Source organism: Syzygium oleosum, unplaced genomic scaffold (assembly GCF_021117445.2).
Source record: "Syzygium oleosum isolate NSW1041296 unplaced genomic scaffold, Sole_v2.1 Sole_v2.21, whole genome shotgun sequence".
NCBI lineage: Eukaryota > Viridiplantae > Streptophyta > Magnoliopsida > Myrtales > Myrtaceae > Syzygium > Syzygium oleosum.
In genome coordinates this window covers 1,617,101-1,635,871 of record NW_026607505.1, presented here as the reverse complement: position 1 = coordinate 1,635,871, position 18,771 = coordinate 1,617,101, and the positions used below count along the sequence as shown (strand labels likewise).

General features: G+C 39.1%; 2 protein-coding genes across 2 annotated transcripts; both read left to right on the top strand.

Moving 5' to 3' along the window:
* Positions 1 to 260: 260 nt before the first annotated feature.
* On the top strand, positions 261 to 6,437 carry LOC115677313 (autophagy-related protein 18b). Its single transcript, XM_030600447.2, has 11 exons — positions 261 to 504; positions 682 to 755; positions 1,304 to 1,377; positions 1,472 to 1,581; positions 1,680 to 1,771; positions 2,358 to 2,470; positions 3,103 to 3,222; positions 3,928 to 4,073; positions 4,408 to 4,521; positions 5,092 to 5,157; positions 5,899 to 6,437. Exons 1-11 carry the CDS (start codon positions 446 to 448, stop codon positions 6,026 to 6,028), a joined length of 1,098 nt encoding a protein of 365 aa, XP_030456307.2. The 5' UTR covers positions 261 to 445; the 3' UTR covers positions 6,029 to 6,437.
* A 979-nt stretch (positions 6,438 to 7,416) lies between these two features.
* Positions 7,417 to 14,325, top strand: LOC115677311 (uncharacterized). Its single transcript, XM_030600443.2, has 14 exons — positions 7,417 to 7,690; positions 7,892 to 7,925; positions 8,056 to 8,262; positions 8,389 to 8,525; positions 8,628 to 8,777; positions 9,289 to 9,390; positions 9,831 to 9,995; positions 10,105 to 10,215; positions 10,440 to 10,537; positions 11,532 to 11,655; positions 11,770 to 11,859; positions 12,278 to 12,322; positions 13,458 to 13,775; positions 13,923 to 14,325. Exons 1-14 carry the CDS (start codon positions 7,646 to 7,648, stop codon positions 13,950 to 13,952), a joined length of 1,656 nt encoding a protein of 551 aa, XP_030456303.1. The 5' UTR covers positions 7,417 to 7,645; the 3' UTR covers positions 13,953 to 14,325.
* Positions 14,326 to 18,771: the final 4,446 nt, after the last annotated feature.

The window sequence follows — 18,771 nt, the reverse complement described above, 5'->3', positions numbered from 1 at the left end:
GAACCGGACTCGGTGCTCACCCTTACGGCGCAATCGGGTCGAGAACGTTTTGTCTCTTGGATCCTGAACTGCTTACACCCGGCATCCTCGGCCCAACTCAGGAAATGGAAGGAGTTCATGTCCTCCGGCTGCTGTCGTGCCCAGCCCAACAGGACAGAGAGTTGAGACCAATTTGGCCATGGTTCTCTCGTTTCAATCGAGATCGAGGAATCGTCCCCGGTTTCATCATCGTCATCGTTTCGCGCGACGTAAATTCTCAGCGTCGATGTCCCTTTTGCACCAACCGGTGGGACCCTCCTGTGGCATTTACCGATTTTTTTACTCTTGCCCATCTTTCTCTTCCTTCCCCTCCTCCTCCTCCTCCTCCTCGTCTCTGCGACGATCCATACGCTTCCGGTTGATGCTTCTTTCTACGCAGAATTCATCGCCGTAGAAGTCTCCTGAAATGGCCGGTCCGTCCTCGTCCTACCCAATTCTCTGCGCTTCCTTCAATCAGGACAACAGGTGACTTTCGAACCCGGCAAGCGATGCATCCTCGAGATTGTGGGGTTGCTTGAATTTTGGTTTCCATGCTCTGAACTCCCTAAAGTTTGAAGCTTTTTCCCATTTCCGAATGAGGGGCATGGTTTTTTCGATTGCTGAAGCTTGTGTGTCCTTGTGGGTGGGGCGTTAATTTTGCAGTTGCTTCGTCATCGGCACGAGGGATGGCATCCGGATATTCGATTCCAACACGGGGAAGCTCTTGTATGAACGAGGTCAGCTGTTGCAGCTTCTCCGACTCGTTATCTGTTCATGAGTAGATTAAGTTTTGTTAGCACTAATTCATGATGGGCTCTATAAAGGAAATTGTGGAATCTTTTGTTTCTCTTTTAGTACCATCAACCTTTCTAAGTTGTGTGGAACTTGTGGTGTCATATTTTGTGTAAGTAGTCATTTAGGAATTCTTTCGTGAAATGATTTATTGGATGACAATGGCCAACCAAAACGAAAAGAAGCCTGTGATACCTTCACAAAGTTAAGCTGAATTGTGGGTGAGAAGTATACGAGCTGCGAAATGAGTAGGCAAGAAAAGAAATCCTTCCTCATTCTGTAGCCCATATACTTCTCACCTACGGTTCTGCTTAAGTTGATGAAGGTGTCATAGGCATTTTGAATGAGTAGAGTCATCTATTGCCAATTTTCAGATTGTCTGGAGTGGAAAGACTTCAAATGCTTTTGGGGACTCCAAGCTACCTAGCTTCTGTTGCTGTGTCGTTTATTTCAGTTATGTCCTAAGATTTATTTTCTTCTTTTATGTTTGTAGCTGTTGGAGCTTTCATCATTGTTGAAATGCTCTTTAGCACTAGTCTTCTTGCCATCGTTGGAGCCGGAGAGCAGGTGCTGTTCAGTTGACGTGCCTTTTGTTCTTTTTTCAATAAGTCATCTGAAGTTCTGTGTGATCATTCACTCATCATTGATGTCATTTCTGCAGCCATCTTTGTCACCACGTCGCCTGGTTTTGTTTAATACCACAACCGGAACTGCCCTTCGGGAGTTAAATTTTCTAACTTCAGTTGTTGCTGTTCGCTTAAATAGGACAAGGTACCTACTCTACTATATGTTCATGCTGGGATTGGCTATTGATGCTTCTTGGCAATCACTAATTCCCGTATACTAAAATTACTAGAATGTCGTTGCAGACTTGTGGTTGTCCTACAAGACAAAACATACATATATGATGTGAATACTGTTGGAATACTGGACACAATCGATACCGTGCCAAATCCAAAGGGTGAGTTTTGGAAAAATCATCTGATCTTGCAATGCTTACTGATTTGAGTGAAGTATCATTTGGCTTTTATAATTGTCGCACACAGGAGTTAGATTTGCATTACTTTAAGACGATATCATTCTTCTGTTGAGACCTGAAAGATTTAGGCTATAAACTCATGTGCAAAAGCAGCAAGAGTGCATTATACTGCAAAATTGTTATTTGAGCTGCATTATTGGCTCTCTATGTTATGTGACTACTTTATTCACAGGTAGACTTGGCCATGTTTCTTATGTCTTAGTTGGAAGGTTTGGCTGTTTATCTATGTAGTGACCTATCTTTTGGTGCCATAGATATTATGCAGAGCTAGGCAAGTAAAAGTTGCCACAAAGATGTGAAAACTTACCTATTCATGAGAAAAAGGCACCTTATGGTAGTAGCCTGTTGTCAGTCTAGGGTTTTATCATAATAACATCACGCTAATATGCTATTAATTGTTGAAGATCTTTTTTCAGCTGCTGCACAATCCACAAATTGTATTGTACTCTTTAATGATGATAGTAACTTTGCCTCATGTACTTAGCCCCTTAAGTTCTTCTCTAATCAGGAATCTGTGCATTCTCTCCCAGTTTGGATGGTTGCTTCCTGGCTCTTCCTGCAAGTACAACTAGAGGAACTGTTTTGGTGTATAATGTCATGGAGCTTCATTCACATTGTGAGGTTACTTTCTCATACGAAAGGAACTCAAAACATCACATTTCAACTGCATCTGATTTTCTTTCCTGTCGGTCTATTAGATATTTGTCCTTGCAAGATTTTTGCTCGATAATGAAGGCAGCCATCCACTTTTTGCACAATGATATTCTTGAATCCATTCAACCAGTGGATTAGTAGATACTTTAATGATGATCAATTAAGTCACTTGTTCAGTTTCTGGTTGTTTGTGTGAGCTTTGTCAAACTCTAATCATGATGACTGATTCTATGTTGGCCATCCTCTTCTTTGCTATAGAGATAGGTCTGAGCATGATTCCAAAACTCAGGTGGATTTAGGAAAAATGGATAGGGGCTATCTACTGATTTAGGAGCAGAAAAGGAAATAGATAAATGATTGAATAAGAATTGAATCATGGTGCAAAAAATGTTGTTTATTAGAATATTAGGAGGAAGAGTTGGAGACTCTGGCTTCTCTTTGCTGCCTCAGAAGTTGAATGCGTTTCATTTGTGCCAAACAATAATAGACGAGGAGATAAAATTGTTTTTGTTCTTCTATAATTGTTATCAGACTTGATTAGTTTCATCCCTCTTCCTATAACGAGAAATCATATTCATGAATATTCCATCGGATTGCAGATAGATGCCCATCGTTCACCATTGGCTGCGACTGTCCTCTCATCCAACGGGATGTACATAGCCACAGCATCTGAACATGGAACAATAATCAGAGTTCATTTGGTCTCTGATGCAAGCAAGGTAAGAAATGCAGGTAATATATCTAGTTTTGCTGTTAATTTTTGGATGTCTTTAGCATCTATGGTAGTTTGTAAATAGCTGCATGTTCTCTGTCAACAATAGAAGTATGCACAGCCCATGTCTGCAAAATGCATGCATTTCAAAATGCCGATACAGGGAGCCTGTTTCATATTCATGGAGGACGTGTTTAATCTTGTAGACTTGCGGAGAGTATTGTGGTTGAAATGATGCTTAATTATTCAATCAGAGCAAGTCAGCAGTTGGGTACACGCACATATGCACACCCTGCTTCTGCTCCACGATGAACAACCAAGACTTCACTTAATCCCTTCTTATGCAGATGGGGGAGAACACATACTTTTGGTAGCACTAGATTTTTATTTTTGCATTTATGCACCAGGCATATGTGTTCTTTTGTGTCTGTTGTAGCTGTATTCAGTTTAGTGGCATTGGAGGGTAAACATAAATAGTAGGGAGGCCTACAAAGTCTTACCATGTCAAAAGATTAACTTGTTGACTGTGTAGATGCCTTGACCATGTTGTTGAACTGACATTACTTCCAGCATTCTCAGCCGCTTTCTGTTTGCATGTGCTTGTCTAACATTTAATTCATATGTTAGTTTTAGTTCTTGATCGCTTTTCTGTGGTGACAACGTTGGTGTCATTTTTCTTCTCTTAATGGCATCTAACTATGCTTCATTGCAGTCATATAGTTTCAGAAGGGGTACTTACGCGTCAACAATATTTTCCTTGTCCTTTGGGCCATCATTGCAACTGCCAGACATTCTTGCTGCCTCAAGTTCCTCAGGATCTGTTCATGTTTTCTCCCCGGGTATTGCTGTAAACCAAAGGTGAATATTGACTTTTCATATTTCAAATTGAAGTTGGGCCTTGCTTGGATGCAAGAAATTTATTTCAGATTCTAACACATCCATTTGATGTTTGGTTAGTTATAGGAAGTTTCTCTCTCGTATTTCATACTTTACTTCAAGAGAGGTTGCACTAATTTTAAAGAGCTTGATAATCAATTTAGTAAATCTAACTGCAATGTCATTTTTACTTTTGATCGAAACACAATTTGTTTCCTAAGATGTTGTCATGCTCTTATTTTAATGGCAGCGCATTACTTTCCCCTTCAAAATTCCATGCAGTTTTGATTATCTTTCTTGAATGTTGTCTTTCCAGAAGCAAAAGGTCAAATAGTTTTCTTGGAGCAGTCTTACCTGATTCTGTGAATGATGTACTCGATCCAGCTCATCATCTTGTGCTCCATGATGCTACTCCAGCTGGAGTCAAAAGGTAATGTAGTTATTATTAATATCACTATTCAAGTTGGGGCAAGATGTTCGTATGGTAAGGAAGTTGTGTTCGACTAGCACTCAATCATAGTGAAGATATGTGTCTCCAGTTAGCTTTATGGTGGATTTTGGTTTTTTGTATATTAATACTTGGTCAAGGCTAAATGGGATTATTTTGTTCTATTTTTTGTGCTAGTACTAAGAATTATGATATAGATTAGTTATTTCATGGTTTTCTTTTCTTCAAAAATTCGTGGGTAAATTGCAAAGTGAAGATCAAAATAGCTGGAGGGAGATAGAGAGAGAGAGAGAGAGAGGAGGGGGTTTGCTTGGACACGAGATTAGTCATTTATCTGGTGGGAGAAACTGGGAACTACAAATCTCAGTACTGTTGAGTCAGCTATTCGGCTGGATTCCGAAATCCCCGTAACTAGCCAAGTTGATGCTATTTATGTCGTCGAGCCAACTTTATGTTCTAGACCACTTATTTAGACTCAATGAGTTCTTATGACTTGAACTTCTGTATGCTTTTCCTTGTCTTCAACTTATGAAATAAATGTTTCTAATCCAGCTATGCAGTGATTCGCAAAGTAGATAAGGATCCGAAAACATCTGCATCTGAATTTACTGCGTGTAGGTGAGTAACTCATGATATCTGGCTTCTCTTTTAGTGCAGTGTTCCTTCATCTCTCATCTATCTCTCATCTATCAGTTTCGCTCCTTCTTTATCCTTGTAATTCTTTTCTTAGTGTAGATCCTTGTAATTTGGTCCAATAGATCAAATGGAGTATAAGGGCATATGGACCAAGATTTCTTCTTCCTTAATAGTTACCCAATTCAAAATTTATTGGTGAGAATGCCTAGGATGAGCTGCATGTAGAACCTTGAGATGCCTACTTTTTTTTTAAAGTTTCATCATTGGTTGCCACCTATTAGATCTGTAACCCTTTGATTATGACTAAGAGGCCACTATCTGGATTTTCAAGTGTACGGTTGCAGTCATATGTTTGAATTTGTGGTTTGTGGCTGTGCATATTAGTCCAGTAGATGTTTATACACAATCCATTCTGGCATCTATAATTGGGCTTCTTAAGTGACTGAATCTCTACGATAACTTTTGACCAAAAAAAAAATCTCTACGATAATTGAAACGAGGTGCGATTTTTGTTGCCAATGTTCCCGTCACACGATTTTTGTAGGCAGCAGAACTTTCTACTTGGAAGATATAGAGCCAAACAGGGTGTCAGTATTCTCGTAAATGAATATTTTTACCGGCTCATGGCCAGTGCCTTTGAATGCTTGTCAAAATAACAAAGAAATTTGATCTTTCCTTAACCTCCATGCCAATATGTAACTGATTCTCCTTGTGCCTTTTCAGGGCAATAATATCCATCATAACCTTCAATGGTTATTTCCAGGAGTATAACTTAAGTATCAATGAAAAAAACGAGGCCTCCTGGTCCCTGGAACGTGAATTCAACCTCTTGATGGTAAATTCCGTGCCGTAACACAGTACAGGGAATTTATGTGTTCTTTCCAAGAACTCTTTGGAGCACATGACAGGTTGCCAAAACTCATGTATCTGTCAGCTTGGCAGCGAGCTTTGTGCCAAGCACGCTTCTCATGCCGACAGCAACCAATGAACACTATGAAAGCAATGAAGAAAGATTAGAACATACTGTTGGGGTCATCAACTGAGCAAATGGGGTTTTTCAGATGTAATATGGTCAAAGCATGCACCATGTGTATGTATTCGTTAGTTTCTGCTATCCAGATTGGACTCTGGGTCTGAAGGTGTCCTTTTATTAGACTACTTCTCGTGAAAAAAGACGAACAACCACGATATCTATGTAGTCTTTTTTCGACTGCGTGGAGTCGGAAAAATGTATAGCATACGACATCATGTGACCTGACAAAGATTGTCCTGCATAAAAATCCTCTCTCTCTCTCTCTCTCTCTCTCTCTCTCTCTCTCTCTCTCTACAAGGTAAATGTTTGATTTTGCTGAAACAAAGGTAAATGTCTGACTTTCAAATGGCAACCTCGTAACCATTTGAGCCATCTATTCAATGATGGAAAAAGGGTTCTTGATGAAAGCGAGCATGCGCAAGCAAAAGTGGACATTGGACAACAAGTGACGGCCGAGCCCCTCCAATGCTTTCCTCGTGAAAATTCTTCACGAGGCCGGCATTGAAACAGCAACTAAATTCAATTCAGTATGAAGTAGATTAATCAACAACTACGTATGTTGCTCAAAGGATATCAATATACAAGATCTTGGTCTACAACATGGGGTCTTTGCATGAACAATGTAGATAAAACATTTGTATAAGCGTGGGGTATGACATGTGTGAGCCTAATTGATGCACTCTTTAGAAACATCTAAGCAGCACGCGTAGGGGCGAGGGTTTGAAAGCTAGTTCAAAATAGAACTTTGCAACGTGACGGGCCTCAAATAACGTTGATACATAGTTATGAGGAATAAAACAATGGCAAAAGGGGAAATTGGTTCTTTTTATGAGTATATTGAATCTGTTGATTGCATCCAGCCTGTCCAATCTGAGTAAAATCAAAACACTTCGGACGAGAATTGGCTCGCTGCCGGAATAAGCAAGCGATCGCACGTACAATTCAAGAGACGGGAATTTGGACGGCGGATGGATTCGGGCCCGAGATTAAGTTGGCAACTCCAAACCCTTATTTGAAAAAAGATACATTCCCAGTCGTTTCCCGAGAAAACGGTCCTATATCACGTCCTTATTTGAAAAAAAATTTCAAAAAAACGAAAATACCGAACTTGTAGTAAAAAAAATTATAAAATAAATACACTAAAGAATCTTGACAGAATCCCAATACATATATATAGGGAGAGAGTATCTTAACACGATTCCTTTTCGACATCTCTCCCTCGGTCTCGGCAATTCGGTTGTTATACGGACGGTGTTCACCCAACCGTCCTCGCTCTTTTGATTGGTGTGGGAGACCATAAGACCCAACCGTAGGAGAAAAAGGAGAGACCTTTAGCGAAGCTCTCACTTCCATTTTCTTGTTCCGTTCTTTTCCTTCTTCTTCGCGCGCGCGCGCGCGCTGATTCTCGAAGTCGAATCGCCTTCACCTTTCCTTGGCATGGCCTCCTTGCGGAGGCTTCTTCCGTCCTGCTCTTCCCTCAAGGTCCGTGCTTTTCGTTGCTCTGTTGCGTTCTCTTCGCGTGTGTGAGGGTTGCGAGAGCGGCTATCTCTTCCGACCCATGTCCCCGTTGCCTCGGATTCGCGTCCTTCACGTGCTGCGCTTGTGTCTACGGTGTAAAAGGTTGCGACTTGCAATGTGGGTTTGTCGTTGGCATTTTCACAAACACGTGTTTCGTCATTGCAGGGGTTGAACGTTCTTCGCGGTGAGGCCAGAGCAGGTAAAGGTTTCTCGGTTTTCCTGCTGCCCTGTGGTGTTAAAAAACCGTAGTTGTGAAGGCGGAGTTGTTTCTGTCTAGCCCGAGTTTTCCGAAGGGAAAAAGGTTCATTCTTGATTTTCTTGATTTGCAGAGCTTGGAGGAGGCTTCCGAGGCCTTAGCTCGATTTGTTCGCCGGAGCAGAAGGTCTTGAAATTGGAGGAGGATTGGCGGTCCGAGCATGACGGCCCGGGGCTCAATGATGAGATAGCGAAGATTCGGCGTGAATTCGATGCTGCCAAGAAGAGTTTTCTCAAGATACCTGAAGCACTCAAAGAAATGCCAAAGATGAACCCTAAAGGTTGCGATCATTATCTTTTGTTTAAACTTCATTGCTCCTATTCAAATATATCATTTGTTTACATTTGGGCTTTACGAGCCTATAAAATGCTGATTAGATGCTGACTGTTGTTGTGTATCACATTAGGAATATATGTGAACAAGAATATGAGACTGGATAATATACAAGTGTACGGATTTGACTATGACTACACCCTGGCACATTACTCTGCTAATTTGCAGAGTTTGATATATGATCTTGCAAAGCAGCACATGGTTAATGAGGTCCGTATAATGGCTAAAATCACTGCATGCCACTTTTACGGCCTGTAGCATGGCTGTTTTATGATGTGATTGTTAATCAAAATTCCTTGCCTTATCTTTCAGTTTAGGTACCCCGAAATTTGTATAAATTTTAAGTATGATCCAAGCTTCCCAATCAGAGGATTATACTATGACAAGCAAAAAGGATGTCTCTTGAAGTTGGATTTCTTTGGCTCAATTGAGCCGGATGGATGCTACTTTGGTCGACGGAAGGTAATTTTTTCGTTTTTTTGTATTTGGTTGTTGTAAACGTATTTCTCTCTAATGGATGAATCTGTAGATATTTCATATGGTCTTTTGTAATCCTTCATCATGATTTTGCCTGGAGACCCAAAATTCCACTTAAAGGATATATCACTGCAGTAACTTTTTGACATATAAAGCAGGATAATCAAGTAAATTCTGAAATTTTCAACACGATTGTACATAGAAGAGCTTAAGCATCTCCTTTATTCCTTTTGATGCATGTATTTTGGTATTGATTGCACAGAATTGCTAAAGAATAAGTACAAGCTTGATGAAACCGTGTCTTTATGTGCTTGGTCATCTTATTTGTCAACTCGAATACTTTGTGGTCTTTTCGGTTAGATTGAAGGTATCCTTAGATTGCTATTACGTGATTGGAATTGTTGTAAGATTTTTTTTCTTTTGCTAATCGAGGGGCCCACCCCTTGATATGAAATACAGTTGTTCCAGCTGATAGCTTTATGCACATAAAATGCAGCTTTCCAGGAAGGAAATCAATCTCGTGTATGGAACACGGCATATTGGCCGTGATCAGGCACGCGGGCTTGTTGGCTTAATGGACTTCTTCTGCTTTAGTGAGGTTAGTTTTAGCAACTGTTTGCTATTTTGAGAATGTACTTGTACAAAGCAAGTGGCACAGTAAGAGTTCTGGTGGTATTTGTAAACAAAGCAGTATCCTACATCATGGCACGTGTCCTACTGCTGTCTGTGCTTGAACAACGTCCTATAGACCTATTGATTGTGGCTTCAACTTGATGGATGTTGCCTTACTTTATACAACACCTGCTTCTCTGATTGGTTTAGATATGCGGTACTCTATTCAACATTACTTCTATATCTTCTTTGGGTCACTCTGACTTTAAGTATTTTTAGTTTATGCCACCATGTAATTGTCTAAGTTGCTGCAACTTCTAAATTGGGTATCCTTTGTGTCAAACAGGATTTATAATACCTTATCTGTAGTACTAAACCTCATCTCATCAGCTTCTAACCTTAACTTTTGCTCTTTGTTACTTCTAGGCATGCCTCATTGCAGATATGGTGCAATTTTTCGTTGATGCGAAGCTGGAATTTGATGCCTGTTACATTTATGAAGATGTAAATCGGGCAATTCAGCATGTTCATCGAAGTGGATTAGTTCACAGAGGGATTCTTTCAGACCCTCATAGATACTTAGTAAAAAACGTAAGTTAGTACTTCCTGTATTCGTATACTTTTTTACTGGATATTGTTCTAAATTTTATTGCTTATCGGATATGTGGAGTTCATCTGTTAGTAATTCTCAACATAACAGGGAGAGGTGCTACACTTCCTGAAGATGCTGAAGGAGAAGGGGAAGAAACTCTTTTTGTTGACTAATTCTCCTTTCTATTTTGTGGATGGAGGGATGCAGTTTATGGTGGAGGTTAGATTCATCCTTGAAAACTATGCCACCATGTTTCTTGTCACAGTGAAAATGAGAAGGTTGATAACTTCTTTGTGGCATTCGTTTCCACCACAGCAGCGCTGCTGATGTTGATGTCTTATGCATTAAAAGACGACAAACTGTTCTTGTTCTTTTTACCTCTCCTTTATGAGTTATGTGGAGGTGTTATCATTTCGTGAACCCTGTCTTGAAATTCTTTTCAGGAATACATGGACTGTGGAGATTCATGGAGGGAACTTTTTGATGTTGTGATAGCTAAAGCGAATAAGCCTGACTTTTACACATCTGAGCACCCGTTTCGGTTCGCGTTTATACTGCGCTCTTTATTTTTCCCTTTTATTCTAGATAAAATTAAGTGCATTTTTATCGTACTATGGCTATAGTTTGTTTCTGTTGGTAATATTAGGATTTATTGTGTTTTAGCGGGTATAAGCATCTCTTATTGAAAATAGAAGAGAGGGAACAGGGATTGTTTTACTGATTTAAGAAATTCAGAAATTGCCTTACCCAATAAAACTGCTTATCAAGGCACCAATTAAATGTGCAAAGTCATCTTTCAGCCATTATGTGATTGTATTAGTATATGAGATGCTTTTCATGCTATACAAAGTTAGTGATAAATCTTTGCCAAAATCTGTTGCTTCATTGCATCTGCCTTCAGAGGAAAGAGAACAATTGATGATCGGACATTGCTCTGCCTAAAATTGTCGTCTCACCTCTACTGTGGATGCACACATTGTGCCACTGTCTCAACTTGTGATGCAACCTCAAGTCACTGGAAATTCTGCAATCCAAATTCTCAGTCATCTAATTTTGACGATTTTTATATAACTTATGTCGATGAATTCACAATTTTCCCCTTTCTTGCATAAAAACAGCTAGAAAATTGGATTAATATCCTAGGAGACCAATTTTTCTAAAGAGGTATATCTTCTTCTATAAGACCGGAACAATCTGTTCAGTTTGAGGTTAAATCACATGCCCAGTCTATGATTCCAACCGTATGACCAATGATGCCAAATTTATGATGCTGTGTCAGAAATAGAGCCATGGATTGTTCATAATCACAAATTGAGGCATTGGAAGGGAGGGAGGGAGGGAGGGAGTAGATTGTTTCCACTTCTCAAATTATTATCATTGCGTTCTGTATGGATGATTTTCACATTGAAGAGTCTAGTTACTAAGCATGACGTTTATTAACTATTGAAGTGGCCTTGGTAGTTTATGTCCGCTTCAATTTTGTCTATACGATAATGTTGTTTTTGGTGATTTTCCTCCATCGAACATCTATGCAGTTGTTATGACTCAGAAAACGATACCTTGGCTTTCACCAAGGTGGATGCGTTGCTTCCCGATAAAATTTATTACCATGGCTGCCTTAAATCATTCCTTCAGATCACTAAGTGGAATGGTCCAGAGGTATGCACTAAATAGTTGTACGATGTTTATTTATCAGACAATTGATTGATTTATCCTCCAGTATATTCTTTTTACAGTGTGACTTAATTTGTAATCCCTTTTCCTCCTTGTAAGGTGATATACTTTGGGGACCATCTATTTAGTGACCTAAGAGGGCCTTCAAAGGCTGGCTGGCGCACTGCTGCTATCATCCACGAACTAGAAGTATGTTGGTTTTTTTTTTTTTTGGTCGAAAGAAGCATGTTGGCTTATTTAGTTGCAATTCTTTCTATTCAGGAAGTTAACAGAGTTCATTGAACTTCTAGCCATTACTGGATTTTAGATCGTGTAGTGCAATTCAATAATGCAGCATAATACTGAAGAAGCTGGAACGAAGTTGATGGAGTTCATTGAACTTCTTTCTTTTCGTACTTTATAGATCTAGAGTCATCTATAATTAGACAAAAGTAAAGATAATACAATCAAATCTTGTGTCAGTTGGATTGTCGACTACTCTGTATATGCTGGGAAGCACTGCTTTTATTTCCCAGTCATGGTTTAGCTTTCTATTGGTTTATATACTCCTGTAGTTAAACAGTGGAGCTGCTACTTTGTACTTATGTCAGTCTATGGTTATATGCAGAATGAGATACATATCCAAAATGATGATCGCTACCGATTTGAACAGGTAAACTATGATGAAATTATTTATAATTGTTTGTTTACCCAAAAATAGTTTGAATGATGCATGTTAATATCTTTGATGTCAAGCTTGTTCAATTCCGAGTCATGCTATAGTGAGGCGGTTGAACAGCTTATTAATGTTAATCGTTTAGTGACAGTTTTGCCTCTGGTTTTGATAAAACTCTTGGCTTGTTTTGAAAATACTGATGGAACAGTGCAATTTCCTATTAAAAAGATGAATGCATCTAGGAGAACTTAGTATTACCTCTAGAATTGAACTTCAGAGGGAGGGGCCAGGGGGAGTCACCCACCCGTACAAAGGTTCATCTAATATGATATACTTCATATTGTTAGACCATATACTTGGTACTTTCATTTTAAAGTGGAAGTGGCTTTGCGGCTATTACTATATCAAGTTGCTTTCGGGTTTGGATGTTTTGAGATTGCCACTTTTTTGGAGATGACTTCAACAAAAGTTCTCCCAATTTGAAGCTTCTTTCACCTTTTATACACCCAGTAACCACAACTGTTCACTTCTGTCTTAGGAAAAACAGATTCTTTTGTCCTTATCCTTTTCATGAAAACTGGGCATCATTTAATTTTGTTCACGTCCAAAGATCACCTTTATTTTTCACAAGAAAATCTGTTAGAAGGCCTTATTTCCTGATTCCGTACTTTGTAGCCAATCATTGTAGTGCAATGAGGTTTTATGCTTTTATATTCAATTGAGAAAGGGGTTCTTCATCTACTCTGGAAGCAACAAACTGAACCTTAATCTTGTCCCTAATTTTAACTTGAGTTTACAGTCGTATTTATCTCATGTCATTGACCTCTTCATCACTGAGGTAAACACGCTTTATGAACTTTGTTATTTATATATATGGACATCCGACTTCTGTTTGAGTGCCCCAGAAGTTCATTTTTTTCTTTTATCTTTTCTATTCTGTTTAATTGGGAAACTGAATGACAGTGTCAGCTGCTTGTTTCCTCAAATCACTCTATACCCCTATTAAATCGAACATTTGAAATTCGATTCAGATCCTATGTAGGATATAAGAGTTAATAATCGACGGACTTAGCTGGCAATTCGAATGTGAAAGTGTGTTGTTTCTAATTACCTATTTTAATTGTGGACTCAGGCAAAATTTCACATAATACAAGAGCTGCTAGGCAGATTGCATGCAGCTGTTGTCAGTAGTCAGAGTGAAGGGTTCAAGTCTCTTTTGGAGGAGCTGAATGAGGAGAGGCAGAAAGCACGTCTTATAATGAAAAGAATGTTCAACAGTTCTTTTGGAGCAACTTTCCTCACAGATACTGGTCAAGAATCTGCTTTTGCTTATCATATTCATCAATATGCAGATGTCTACACCAGTAAACCCGAGAACTTCTTGCTTTATCAACCTGAAGCATGGCTTCATGTACCCTTTGATATTAAAATCATGCCACATCACGTGAAGGTATAGCCGCTTTTTCTCTTCACTTTACATCTATGTAAATGCAAATATGTTTCTGTGCATGTGCATGATCCGTGCATGCACATGCTTGTGCATGTTTTTCAGTTCTAAAAATTTACAATCAGCTACTCCAATTCCCCTCCTGTGCAGGTTCCCTCTAGCCTGGTCAAAAGTCACTGATATCATTCCTAGTGATCTTGGGGAGTGAGAACAGTTTTGGCATCACTACTCAGTTCTCACGTGTAAGATGAAGATTACTAGTTTTTTTGGTGTTTTGATCATGCGGGTGATGATGAAGACGCAATTGGCTCATCTTGCTGTTTCTTGGAGGATGTAGCATAAAAGTGGCAGGCATTTATTCTTTCACATTAGTGCAGACACAAAAATAATGATCTTGTATTTTTTTTAACCTCAAAGTTTTGAGGGTCACATGTACAAATTGAAAATTCTTGGGTTGTTGTCCTATAAATGTATTTTCTAGAGTTAGTGGGGGAAGTAATGCAGTTTACCAATTAATAAGGACAGAGAATTGTGCAAACCATTGTTTTAAGCTGCTGATGGTTCTTCAATCCAGTATGCAGTTACCTGAAAGAACTCTCTGGTCATTTTATGGTAACTATGAAATAGTTTAAGAATTCGAACTTTCATCAACGATTTGTGTCTTCCAATTGCAAATGGGATTTGGACACTCTCTTGCAACATTTAGAGATGACCATCAGCAATAAGCAATTTTCAAAACAAGGTCCAGCAACAAGCAAAATCCAAAGCACGTTTTTCCAGCTTTTAAGCGACCATATCCTGTCTCTGCCTTACTGCAGCGTTCTTCTCGCTGGTTTGATCTTGAAGTTAAATATTTCCTTCGGTCACTAACCTTTGACTTTAAGGTTAAGATTACTTGTTTTCGCCAGACTAAGGTTGGCGTTTATGGAGTTGGTTCCCGCCATCAGGTTCTGTGGTGGCTGTTATTCAAAACTAGTAGGTTGTTAACTGAGAATCTGTCGAAAACTGCTCTGATGTGAAAAGTGCACCGAGTTTTTCTTATACGCATCTTATGAAGTTCTAGACACGTCAAAGTCAGAGACGTTCATCATTTTTTCGATCTTTATCTTGTTGTGCGTTCGCGCGACTACTGATTGTAGCTTTTGATGAAAAAGTTACAGCCATTATGGACCATGCCCGTGTGAGCACAACAAATATGGATCTTCCCTTCGCAAGCAATAAATTCTATCAAAATAGCTGTAGTTATGAGAGGAAGTTTAGTTCTACGATAAGTCGAAAGCTTGCAACAAAGGAACTCCGTGTAGGGTCAAAGTTGGAACTACCATAAGAATAAGATCGAAGAAAGGCAGTTCTCTCTAATAAACTTTATAGGTTTATTCCATATCTTTTTAACTTTGTCACCTAGTTTACACCTTAAATGCTCTTCACCCCCACCCAACATATCGTGCAGGTCAAAATTTTGAGAGACATTATACCATAAATGTGACGAGCGCAACGATCACGAGTACGAGGTGCATTGAGAAGTTGTACCACCGACAAGAGGAATACTTGCTAGAGAGTCGTTCATATTCGAGACTTCAGATGAAGGACTGCTCCCTGTACCCTGTTGGCTAGGTTCACTCTCATGTGGAGGAAGTTCAATGAATTGCAAGTCCAAAACTTGAGCCCATATGTCTATTCATATGGAGAAATAGGGTTTCTCACTATTATTATGTTGTGGCTGTAAAAAGAACGTTTTTGAGAGACACAGTAACAAGAGAGAAAGAGAGAGCAGAAAATCTAGATTTGAGGATATATATGATGCTGACGTCGGAGGTCGATTCGTCGTCCGATTGAGCTGAAATTTTGTCAGTGTGTTCATGCCGCATTCTTCTCAAATATGATCGGTTTGATTTTTAGTTGAAGCTCCCTACATCAGGTTTTCGTGGGTTGCACCAAAAGTGCATTTTTGGTGAGATTTATCCTTTTTTTCTCTTGTGAAGTTCATGTCTATTGCCAAGAATGATGTTCTTGATGTCTTTGCTGCTATGTACCTCTAGTATTTACTAGAGAAGAACTTTGTTAACCCAGTTTTGTTGATAGTGAAGATTTTTGGGTGGACTCCAATCCCGTGATTTTTTATCTCCTCACACCGAGGAGGTTTTCCACGTAAAATATCATATTGTGTTTGCGTGCTTGGTATTTATATTCCTCGATTCAGTCGTTTCCTATTAGGTTTGCACAAGAGGGGAGATTATTTTATTTTGGTGCGCTAATCCGATATTATTCGGATTGTTATTGTTCTCCCAACAAAGTGGTATCAGAGCTTTGGTTATTGCTGGATTTTTCTGCCTTCTGTTAAACGATGTAAACGAATATGAGTAGAATGGTTCGAATTATCACGTGTGGAAAGGAAAGATGGAAGACCTTTTGTACATGAAGAATTATTATTTATCCGTGTTTACTGATGAGAAACCCTCCATATGAATAAACATTTGGGCTTGCAATTCATTGGGCTTCCTTCACATGAGAGTGAACCCAGCCAACAAATCTCCCCCTCACGACGATGTGGAGGGATTCACTATCCCTGCTATAAATCTACAATGTTCAAGCTTCTCCCTTAATAGAGTCTTTGTCATCATATCAGAACCATTATGGTCCGTATGGATTTTTTCAAGATCCAACAACTTCTCATCTAGAAAATCCCTTATCCAATGATATCTAACATCAATGTGTTTCGATCTAGAATGAAAGATGAATTCTTACCAAGATGAATCGCACTTTGATTGTCACAAAATAAAATGTTTTGAATCATATCATTGAGGAAACGCATGCACGTAGTTTGTAGAATAAGCTCGAACAATTGTATCCTTGAAAGACTAGGAATAACAAGTTATTTCTGATAAAACAGATGATGGCTCTAAGATATCAAGATGGTACTCATTTGACTGTTCATTTAAATTAATCAGCTGTCTGCAATGGGTATCAAGTTTGATGATGAAATACAAGTGTTATGGTTGCTTGGTACTTTGCCGGACTCGTGGGAGACGTTTCAAATGTCTTTGTCTAATTCAGCCTCGGATGGTACGATTACCATGGATTTGGCCAAGAGTAGTGTTTTAAATGAAGAGATGAGAAGAAAGACACAGGAATCCTCCTCTTCACATTCTGATGCCTTGGTTGTTGAGAAAAGGGGAAGAAGTGAGACTCGTGGTCCGAGAAATAGAGATAAGAGTAGAGATAAGAGCAAAGGCTGTTGAGTGCCATTATTGCCATCAGAAGGGACATATTCAGAGGTTTTGTCGTCAGATGAAAAGAGAGAAACGAAAAGAGAAAAGCAAAGAGAAGAAAAGTGATAATGATAGCGATGACAATCGTGTTGCTACAGTTGCGGAAGACTTTCTCATTATCTTTGATGGTGATGCAGTGAATTTTGTATGTCATGAGACCAGTTGAGTAATTGATAGTAGTGCATCTATACATGCTACATCTTGTAGGGATTTCTTTACATCTTACAAGTCAAGTGACTTTGGATCTGTGAAGATGGAAAACAATGGACTTGCTGAAGTTGTAGACATTGGTGATGTGTGTCTTGAGACTAGCAATGGCACAAGGTTAGTATTGAATAATGTTAAACATATACCTGATATTCGTTTGAATTTGATTTTCACAGGTAAGTTGGATGATGAGGGGTATTGCAACACATTCAGTGACTGTCGATGGAAGCTCACTAAAGGTTCTATGGTTGTGGCTGGAGGTAAAAAATGTTCTTCATTGTACATTATGCAGGCAAAGTTGTCCATAGACAAAATTAATACAGTAGACAATGGAGAAACAGTTGAGTTATGGCACAAGAGGCTCAGTCACATTAGTGAGAAGGGTTTGTCAATATTGATCAAGAAGAAGCTCCTTTCAGGAATGAAAAGTTCAGCATTGAATAAGTGTGCTCACTGTTTAGCAGGAAAGCATAATAGAGTTGCATTCAAAAGCTCCCCTCCTTCAAGAAAGTTAGGTGTTCTTGATTTAGTGCATTCTGATGTTTGCGGTCCTATGAAGACAAAATCACTTTGTGGCTCTCTTTATTTTGTTACTTTCATAGACGACTATTCAAGGAAAATTTCTTGAAAACTAAAGATCAAGTATTAGATTCTTTTAAGCAGTTTCGGGCTTTAGTTGAGAGACAGATTGGAAAGAAGTTGAAATGCACCAAAACTGATAACAAGGGAGAGTATACTGGACCTTTTGATGAATATTGTAAGCAACAGGGTATCCGACATCAAAAGACACCCCAGTTAAATGACTTAGCTGAGAGGATGAACAGGACACTGGTTGAAAGGGTAAGATGTTTACTTGCACGAGCAAAGCTACCGAGATCCTTTTAAGGTGAGGCTTTGAGTACAGTTGCACATATATTAAATCTTACTCCATGTGTTCCTTTAGAGTTTGATGTTCCTGATAGAGTTTGGACAGGTAAAGATGTTTCTTATGATTAATTGAGTGTTTTTGGGTGCAAGGTATTTGTGCATATTCCCAAAGATGAGAGGTCTAAACTTGATGTAAAAACACGACAATGCATATTCAGTGGCTATGGACAGGATTTGTTTGGCTACAAGTTTTATGATCCAGTTGAGAAGAAAATTATAAGAAGCAGAAATGTTGTGTTTATGGAAGATCAAACAATACAGGATATTGAGAAATCAGAAATGATTTCAGTGCCACAGGTTAGTGATGACTTGATTGACTTGAATCCAGTTCCTTATACACATATTCCTACATGGGTTGATGAGGAGCAGCAAGAAGTGAATGTTCCAGACAATGAGCATATTCCTAAATATGTTGAGACAGATGATGCCGTTCCTAAACCAAAGACTCCATTAGATGCTTCACCAGAAATTCCAATTCGGAGATCCGTCAGAGACCAACGACCTTCCACCAGATATTCTACAGATGAGTATGTATTATTGACTGATGCAGGTGAACCAGAGTGCTATGTAGAAGCAATAGAAGATGAGTACAAAGG